The sequence below is a fragment of the Triticum dicoccoides genome, chromosome 2B, assembly GCF_002162155.2.
Source record: "Triticum dicoccoides isolate Atlit2015 ecotype Zavitan chromosome 2B, WEW_v2.0, whole genome shotgun sequence".
Taxonomy (NCBI): Eukaryota; Viridiplantae; Streptophyta; class Magnoliopsida; order Poales; family Poaceae; genus Triticum; species Triticum dicoccoides.
In genome coordinates this window covers 349,872,501-349,882,580 of record NC_041383.1, presented here as the reverse complement: position 1 = coordinate 349,882,580, position 10,080 = coordinate 349,872,501, and the positions used below count along the sequence as shown (strand labels likewise).

Here is a 10,080-nt window from a genome sequence, read left to right as displayed (position 1 = left end):
AATTACTCTCTACAAAACGTAGAGTACAGGCAATGCTTATCAAGAAGATTATGTGCTGAAATTCTTCAGTTATCCTTCCCTTCACATGGAGAAGGGCATTATAAAGCCGGTGTTAACTGTTAATGTAAGTCAGTCTGATGTGGACATCCCACGATCATCCCCATGGATGCATCTACATCTCCTACAACACCACTTAGACCAATGACAAGAGCACGTGCAAGAGCTCTCGAAACTGAGGTGACATCTCTCCTCTCACAACTCCATTTCGAATCACACGAGACATGGCTACTACCTCAAACAAAGATGCTTTGCATACTCAGGTACCAAGGAGTTAGCCATGGAGAAGCTAAAAAGCAAGGAGAATCGGAAGCGGAAGACATGCATGAAGACGGGGAAGAAATTAGCCAAGTCCCAAGCTGGCCGGACGATCCGGACGAGGTCCCGGACGATCAAAACACAGCCCAAACTATCCGGACCCCGGTCTGGATGATCCGGATAACGTGCACAACGACACCCAAAGCTGGACCCCGAAGTCGGACCATCCAAATGAGCACCCGGATCATCCGGACACTAGCTGGACATTCGGACCCCCACTCCAGACATCCGGGCCATCACCGCCACCGCCTGCGCCATCGACTCATCTGGGCCATCACCCGGATCATCTGGACAGAGCCCGGATCATTCGCCTCCCTGCCTGGGTCATCTAGACCCCGCCTGCGTGCATGTGTTGGGCTGAGGCCCATGTATCCCTTCGTCCCCTTAGCCTGCTTTGTGAAGGATTTTAGCACCATTGCTTCTCCTTTACATTCTTTGAGTAAGAAAATTGCGCCATTTGTTTGGGGACCATCCCAAGATAACGCATTTAATGAGATTAAGAATTTGCTTAATCATGCTCCCATGCTTGCATTACCCAAATTTGACAAACCTTTCGAGATTAATTGTGAAGCTAGTGGTCATGGCATCGGATGTGTGTTAACACAAGAGAAGCGCCCCATAGCATGTTTTAATGAGAAACTTTCCGGAGCACAACTCAATTACCCCATCTATGACAAAGAACTATATGCTTTAGTGCGAGTTTTGCATGAATTGGAACATTATCTTCGCCCTCATGAATTTATCATCCATACCGATCATGAAATGCTAAAGTACTTAAAAGGACAAACTAAGTTGAACAAGAGTCATGCAAAATGGAGTGAATTTATAGAGTCTTTTCCTTATGTCATCAAGTACATCAAGGGTAAGGAAAACATAGTGGTGGATGCCCTTTCCCGCATGTGCACTCTTGTCACTAAACTTGAATTGAATGTTATTGGCTTTGAGCACATAAAAGACTTGTATGCAAATGATCCTACCTTTGCTATTCCTTATGCTAAGTGTTTGATACATACATCTTGCGAACGATATTACATCAAGGATGATTATCTTATGAGAGCTAACAAACTTTGCATTCCCGAGTCTTCTCTTTGTTTGCTCCTTTCGCAAGAGGCTCATGGAGGTGGACTCATGGGACACTTTGGATGCGACAGGACATTCACCACGTTCTCGAAGAACTACTTTTGGCCCAAGATGTTCCGCGACGTCTCATGCTTCACCAACCGATGCTCTACATGTCGCAATGCCAAGTCAAAAGCTCAATCCTATGGTCTTTATATGCCTCTTCCTATTCCTTATCAACCTTAGGAAGACATTAGCATGGATTTTGTACTTGGTTTGCCTAGAACTCAAAATGGAAAGGATTCCGTGTTTGTTGTTGTGGACCGATTCTCTAAAATGGCTCATTTTATCCCATGCAACAAGATAGACGATGCTTCACCTATTACGAATATCTTTTGTAGGGAAATCTTGCGCCAACATGGAGTGCCCAAGACGATCGTCTCGGACCGCGACATCAAGTTCTTGAGTTACTTTTGGAAGACTCTATGCGCCAAGATCGGAATCAAGCTCTTATTCTCTTTGGCATACCATCCCTAAGCCGACGGCCTAAGGAGGTGATGAACTGTACACTCTCCACTCTACTTCGCGTGTTGATCAAGAGGAACATCAAGGAGTGGGAGGACTGTCTACCCAACGCCGAGTACGCCTACAACCGCGCAAGACATTCGACTGCCGGCAAGTCCCCTTTCGAGGTCGTCTACGGCTTCAACCCGTTGTCACTATTGGACATTCTACCTCTTCCACTACAAGAGCGCACCAACATGTACACGAGTGCACGAGCAAGCTACCTCAAGAAGTTGCATGAAGATACAAGGCTCACCATCAAGCGCCAAGTACAATGACTCGCGACCAAGCTCAACATCAACAAGCAACCAATGATATTCAACATATGAGATCTTGTGTGGCTACACCTTCGCAAGGACCACTTCCCCAATGAACGCAAGTCCAAACTTCTACCCCGAGCCGATGGACCCTTCAAGGTGCTAGCACGCTACAACAATAATGTATACAAGATCGACTTCCCACGCGACAAGTACAACGTGAGCAACATCTTCAATGTCAAAGACCTCTCGCCATTCCATGGTGATGAAGTTTTTGGTCTAAGGTCGGATCTTTCCCAGGGGGAGAGGGGGAGAGGATGCGGAGCATCCCATGATCATCCCCATGGATGCATCTACATCTCCTACAACACCACTTGGACCAATGACAAGAGCACGTGCAAGAGCTCTCGAAACCAAGGTGACATCACTCCTCTCACAACTCCCTTTCGAATCACACGAGACATGGCTACTACCTCAAACGGAGATGCTTTGCATACTCAGGTACCAAGGAGTTAGCCATGGGGAAGCTAAGAAGCAAGGAGAATCGGAAGCGGAAGACATGCGTGAAGACGGAGAAGAAATCAGCCAAGTCCCAGGCTGGCCAGAAGATCCGAACAATGTCCCAAACGATCCGGACAGAGCTCAGACGATCCAGACCCCGATCCGGACGATCCAGATAACGCGCCCAACGACACCCGAAGCTGGGACCTGAAGCCGGATCATCTGGACGAGCACACGGATCATCCGGACACCAGCCAGACATCCGGACCCCCCTCCGGACATACAGGCCATCACCACCACAACATGCGCCTTCGACTCATCCGGGCCATCACCCGGATCTTCCGGACAGAGTCAGATCATCCGGCTCCACGCCCGAATCATCCGGACCCCACCTGCGTGCGCATGTTGGGCTAAGGCCCATGTACCCCTTTGTACCCTTAGCCTATATATATGACTCCTCCACCTCTCGTCTAGGGTTAGCATTATGATAGCTCATACTTTGGGATAGAGGCTTGCTCATCCGTTTGGATCCACTCCACCACGAGGGACCGACACCTATTTGGAGAAGATCCACTTTGATTCAAGACCTCCTCTCATAGAAGACCCTCTTCAAGACCTCCTCATGGAGAAGAACCAATTACCCAATGTATCGTCCTTTGTTGGATTTGGATCTTGTATCACTTTGTGTCTGGAGGATCTAACATATGTGTGACCTTATTCTCGTTGGTTGAGTGTTTTCTCTTGTGTTTCCCTTGTTTCCCCTCTCGTGTTCTTCGTGTTCTTGGTAGGATTCCCTCCAAACGTTAAAGATCGGGCGTCTAGGGTTCTACCCTACATCACAGTCCTCTAAAGCCTTTATCCTCAACTGCTATTTAATTTGCTCATACTCCCTATCGTTAACTGATGTTTAGTTTGCTGTTTTTATCAAAATTCATGTTCGCAACAACCGTAAGTTCCAAGTTTTACTTGTAAAACCAAATTCCTTATTCATACCATGCACATTACTCAATACTCCCTATATGTATGCTTGTTTTTGTGGATCTATAATCTAGTGTGTGGTGAAGCAGCCCACGTTTGCACCTGGTCATCTCATGTTTTATCTTACTAATGTGGCTGATGACATGCACAACATGCCATGCACATTAACCAAAATAGATACAATGATTGTCTTTGCCCTTCATCTATGCTTGTTATGTTGACATGGTAATCCAGTCGTGTGGTGAAGCTCCCCGCATTATGAACAATGCCAAATTATGCTATTGATATTTTGAAGTTACTCTTTATTTTCTAATTTGAAATTGGATGGAAGTAACAACACATTTATCATCTTTGTTTATACACATGCAAAACCTGTCATCTCTCTGCTTGTTTCAGTGTGATATACCCGATGGCATGCACAAGTCTGCTGAAGGTTGTGAGATAAACCCAACATATATTGCAGCAAAGAAGGCAAAACATCTTGAAGATAGTGAGACAACCCCAAAGTCTTGTCTTGATGCATTGTTCAAGTTACTTGAGACTAGCAGTCAAACAAGCTCACATAATTCACTGTCTGAATTAGTTCGACTTCTTCGGTCCCAAGTTCTAGCAGAAAGGTATTCTGCAACTTAACTTTGATTTGAAGTCCTATCTCCAAGAAAGATCATGGAGAACACCAATGAGAACCTCATTGCTAAGCAGCTACAGCTGGAAGCTATGACCGACATACTAGGCCGGTCTCACAGCCTTGCTCAGCAGTTCCCGCGCAAGGCTAACCTTTCTTGAACTGTCTTGGAAGTGGTATTGGTTCAGTATTATTTTGTTACGCTGCAGTGGTGCCCAGTTTTTTGTAGTTTGCTTCTTTGTTCCGCTTTATGATCACTGGTGGTGAACTTCCATGCCCAGTGGATGTAATATACCATAAATCCTTTATTGTATTGTGTAGGTTTATTCTAAGTTACTATGCCGTAATTTCTTTATTGTATAGAGTAGGTTTGTTCTTAATTCCTACTAGTTACTGCCATCATTTGCTATCTGAAAAAATGGAGAAAATTTGATGTAGTCGACCGGGCCGAAACATTCGCCTCTAATTGGCCTGCTTTTTAGCGGGCCACAATTGGGCCGGCCTGCAACTTTCTTCGGCCCGAAAGGCCATTGGGGCCTTCACACTTTGCGCCAGACCCACAACTTACATGGGCCTATATTCCGCCCAAAGTTTAGTTGGTCCTTTAGTGGACCCAACACTTAGTTGGGCCCATGTAGCTTTGGGCCATTAACAGGCTGAATATTCTGCATGCTTGATAAGGCCCAGAAGAAATCATGGGCCTTTAGCAGGCCGAAATGCATGTTGGGCCTCAATTTTGACTAGTCGTCGACGGGCCTTCACCAGGTTGAAATGTAGACCAGGCCTTTTTTGGCCCAGTCATATGACGTGCCATTACCAGGCCGAAACATACCTCGGGCCTTAGTTGGCCCACTGATATCATGGACCTTTAAGTGGCCGAAAGCTTAGTCGAGGCCTCAACGGGCCGAATTATGCGACAGGCCTTTAACAGGCCCAAAGTCACGTTGGGCTGAATTGTTGCCACCTTTATCACAGGTCGTTAGAGGGATAGATGTCGCGTCGGACCATATATGGCCCATGGGCAGCACGGGCCATTCCTAGGCCGAAAGACATAACAGGGTGAAATGGGCCCATGTCTATGTCGGCCCTCTAACATGTGGTAATGTCACTGGGCCGTAATTGGTCCCAAATATTTGGCGAACAATTAACGGGTCAGATCTGGCTCCGGGCCGTAAATGGGCCATGTTTAAATAGGCCGTTATTAGGCTGGCCCACTAGTACCTGAGTAAATACTACGTGCCTTTAACTGGGTCAGCCTTTTTAACCTATATGGGCCTCGGTTGGGCCCTGCCACATGTCAACGTATCATAGGCATGTCTCCTCCATTGGACGGACGACATCTGGCCCAACGAGAAGCCGACACATGTTTCCTCCAGCTAATGATGATTTTACACGTGGAAAATCCCCATTAGTCTAGGCTATTAACGGGTTATCGGATCCAAACCGGAACCCGATCGCTTAACGGTGACCCGTTACGGTGGATGCCACATGTCGGTTACCCTTGACGAAAGCACTTCCATGACGTGACATTTATCGTCATGGAAGTTTGTCATGTAACAGTTCTACGACAACACATGTATGACTATCCTGATTTTGTCATAAAACCGTCATGGATGTACATGCATGACAAAAAACGTGACCTACTGTGACAAAGACGTATCATCACGGAAGTGTATTTTTTTTGTAGTGCATGTACCGGCGAGTGAATGATGATGGAGACAATCAAGTCTTTTGTGAAAATGATTCGAGCCCCACTCTTGTGTACTCCAAGGTCTTGACACTTCAACACCAATAAGACAAAGACCAACGTTGCCACATCTTCCATACCAAGGCGGGCATCAATGGACGTTCCGTGAAGGTCATCATCGACGAAGAAAGTTGCCACAATTTGGAAAGTGAAGAGCTATGTTCCAAGCTACAATTGGTCAAGATGAAGAATCCTCATCCCTACAAGGTCCAATGGCTTAGCGACTCTGCTAGCATTAAAGTGGAGCACACCGGTCAAGTCTCCTTCAAGATTGGAGCATACGAGGACACCAGTGTGTGTTTTCCTATTCCCACTTCAAACACCAAGTGCTCCAAATTGCTGCATTTTCACACCCCCATCGTTTTGCACTAGTAATGCTATCCTATTATATTGTTTTCCTGTTATTGTGTATTTTCTAAGCATTCAAAACAAATAGGTCCTATGTATACAAAACAAATTGGGCACAATAACATCATATTGTACGATACTCAAGGAGGAAGTAGCACAAGGGTTATTTCTAGCCATGATATCTTTGTCCAAAGGTCTATCTTTAGGCTTACCTCTCCTGCATCCTCCAAGCTATTCTCCATATAGGTATCTCTCCATATATAGGTGAAAAAGGACATCCAACACCGATGCATGGTTGAAAGGAGAGGACTCAAATGATTCTTGGCCATACACAAAATTAGACATAAGATAGAACTCCCCCTCCCACCCTTGGAATTCCATTGACGAGATGCACCCTCCGGTGAGCTCCACATAAGTTTAGGAAGCATATGCCCAATGACATGTGAGACCTTGCAATATCGAGCTAGCATAATTCTAGGACAAAGAGACAAAGAGAAAAGGAAACATGCTATTGCCTCATTGAGGAGGAAGTGAGAGAATTGGTTAACAAGGTTGGCTACCAATGTTCATTTTTGTTGCGAGTGAGATTTGAGATTCATAAGAGAGTAAGGATTCCAATCTAACAATATTTTATTTTCAATACTTAATTTCATGTTTATTTTAATCATTTTTGTAGATTTCTATGTTATTTCACAATCATATAGTAGTATTTTCATTGAAAGATTTATTGTGCATTATATTTCCATAATTTGTAGATTCAAGAAGACTACTTGGTAACAAATAAGTAGAAAAGGGTACTTTATAAAGGACATGAGCACAAAGATGAAGAAGGGGATCCTGAGGCCCTTCCGCTACTTCTCAAACATAATGGGTACATAACACTGAGTTATTTGTAAAGCAAAATCAAAGAAACTTTGAGTTGCACATTTTATCACAATAAGTATGTATGATCCCTTGTATAATTTCTTAACTCTAACATAAACTTTTTCTCATACTAATATTGGTAACTAGATGCTAAGGAACAAGAATTGCAAATTGGTTTCCCAACGGATGTGAAACATGTGGCACATATCGGATGGGACGGACCTAGTGTCCCAAATAAGGAGAAGGAGGCAGGAGCACCTAGTTGGGTAAGTTCACGTCTTTCCTGGAAATGACTATCAAAACGAGGTTAAGAACGAAATTCAAGGATTTTCACAATATTTGTTTTGCAAGACTCTTATTAGAGTAATCATAATCTGCTAAGATTGGCTCTTTATACAACATCATGGTTGTTCCATGTCATCTCTAAAATTACATCCATAGAGTCAATGTGAATTGAACAACCAAACTTTTGTCGAACTAAAAGCATGCGGATTACATTTGCACACTCACCTCGCATTAGCCACATTCTCAAAATGCCACCCTTTGTTGTTGTATGCATCCTTCTTTACACTAGGAAAGGTCACCTAAGGTACCAGCAAACTAACCTATAGTACACTTACGAGGGCTTGTGTATGCTAATTGTGTACCCTTGATATTATCATGACAAACACAATTAATGCAACATGTAGTCATTTATCAATGCTACGGTATGGGGAGTGTTGGATACCAAAGACGAGAAAGTGGAACTTGAAGGATACCTTGGGTAGTGCTTTCCGAGGCTATATGACAATGTCAATTCCGCTAGGTTCTCGAAGACCAACATAACAACGACATTAAATGTCTTGCGGGGAGGGGGGGTCTACATATCCTGATGCAACAGGGGTGTAATGTATCGACTCTGTTATGCAAGAAACAGGGAATACCCAGGCAGTGCATACTTTTAGTGTTAGTGTTTAATATGCTGCAGCACAAAGGTTTCCTTCCAACCCTAAATGACTTTCCTTAGCATGTTCTTCAAAATACTTAATTTCAATGACTTCAATGTCTAACACATCATTTGTTTCACATGAGTCGATATGAATCTTAACTTTTCTGGACAAACCATAGTTATAATATTATTCGCCCATGGAAAGGTCCACAAATTATTTCGCAATGCTAACATTGATTATTAGACATTAATGTATGCGGCAGTGCATGGGCACATTACTATTATGATTTTATTTTTGAAACACAATTTGGAAGGAAAGTCAACTAGCTCGATTCCAATAAAAAAATTAATGAGTAGAACAAAAACAAGAAAATATTTGTATGTAGTTGACTTATTTGCAAGATCCCTTACCCATTTTCAAATGCAAATGGAAGAGAGGCAAGTGAAACTAATCAACGGATTTTTTTTTCTAATCGCTAGACGGCACTATTGTGGTAAATGTTATAATTCTAGAGGAATCATTACTACAAGGCATAGAAGAGGACGTCATGAATTCAGTCTGCATCTTCCTTCCAAGAGTAACTTTCTTAAGACAGTAACCCTAGTTCGTATTCCAAGCTCACCTTTAGGGGTGCCTATACAAAAAAATTTACTTTCATCGAAATCAAAAAGAGGGATCTGGTAGAACCATGAGCATGGAATTCTACCGTAATCGACATGAATTTATCTTATACACTATGGGGAGGTGAGAAGAGATATATTTGACATCCCAAAGGGGCTATAGACGGTGCATCCGCTACCTTTGAGTGAATTAAGATATTTGATTTTGAAAGTACCAATTCAATTTGGACTTAACAGATGAAAGACTACCACTCAGCACCACTGGATTCAGCCTCGTTTAGGAGTGACAGGGGAGGTTCTGCTGCCTCTAACCCATGGGCTTCTCAAGGTTAAGTTCTCACCCCCTTACCTTTCCTTAATTCGATTACATGAAACCTTTCATAAAATTCATGTGCAATTTTAATATAAATGACCCATTGATTAGAATATATTACCATTCAAATAATGTACTATATTTATACAAAATGATGCTAAAAACTAAAATTTCTTCTCTTCTAATGACAGAAATAGTTCTAGATGGAGCGGGCCTGGCAGATACCTCTTTTGGCGATACTAAAAGTGAAGCCAGTGGAATCGACGTTACTGTTGGTGACTCCCCTCCGTCCCCGGGCTCTCGTCGGTCAAGGCGAAACCGCTCCCGGGGTTCTGACACCTCCTCTATGGATGTCACAACAGGCAGTACTGAGATCTCGGAAAAGAAGGAGAAGGCCAAGAAAGGGACTCGAAAAAATAGAAAGAAAGAGAAGGACAAGGCAGCTGAGGACACTGCCGGTTCCACCTGTCAGGACCTCCCCGCGGTGCCCAAGAAGTCCAACCGCAGAAAAAACAAAGGAAGCTCTGAAGGAAGTGGTGGTGCATTGACCAAGGATGGTGGAGGTGCACCGGAGGTGGGTACAATACCGCTAACTCTGGTGGCCGACGAAGAAAAGGATCACGAATTGTAAACTGCTGACAGGCAAGCTACTGTCATTTGGGGATGAAAGCATATGCTCGTTAAAAGCTAGAGTACTTTGAGTTTCATTGGCTTTATCAAGTGGTGATTGATATAAAATAAAGTACTCAAATTCGAATGACACAAGCATGTAGGTGTTGAAGGTTACATGCTGTTTTAGCATTAACAGGAATGGGTTTGCACACCCTAACACAACTCTTTTCCTCTATTTTCTTTGTAACATTGTTCATTTTTTAAACCCATTGTCCTATTCCATATATA

At 43.6% G+C, this 10,080-nt stretch overlaps 1 protein-coding gene across 1 annotated transcript; it reads left to right on the top strand.

The window, feature by feature from the left end:
- Positions 1-6,769: 6,769 nt before the first annotated feature.
- On the top strand, positions 6,770-10,061 carry LOC119367704 (CRIB domain-containing protein RIC5-like). Its single transcript, XM_037633149.1, has 5 exons — positions 6,770-7,059; positions 7,210-7,325; positions 7,466-7,584; positions 9,105-9,195; positions 9,372-10,061. The coding sequence occupies exons 2-5, from the start codon at positions 7,265-7,267 to the stop codon at positions 9,809-9,811; spliced, it is 711 nt and encodes a 236-aa protein (XP_037489046.1). The 5' UTR covers positions 6,770-7,059; positions 7,210-7,264; the 3' UTR covers positions 9,812-10,061.
- Positions 10,062-10,080: the final 19 nt, after the last annotated feature.

What these genes read in the sequence shown, in the direction of transcription:
- LOC119367704 (XM_037633149.1), top strand. Translation starts at nt 7,265, where the DNA reads ATGAGCACAAAGATGAAGAAGGGGATCCTGAGGCCCTTCCGCTACTTC. An exon ending in CTACTTCTCAAACATAATGG is followed by an intron (nt 7,326 to 7,465) that starts GTACATAACACT and finishes ATTGGTAACTAG; the next exon opens with ATGCTAAGGAACAAGAATTG. An exon ending in TAACCCATGGGCTTCTCAAG is followed by an intron (nt 9,196 to 9,371) that starts GTTAAGTTCTCA and finishes TTCTAATGACAG; the next exon opens with AAATAGTTCTAGATGGAGCG.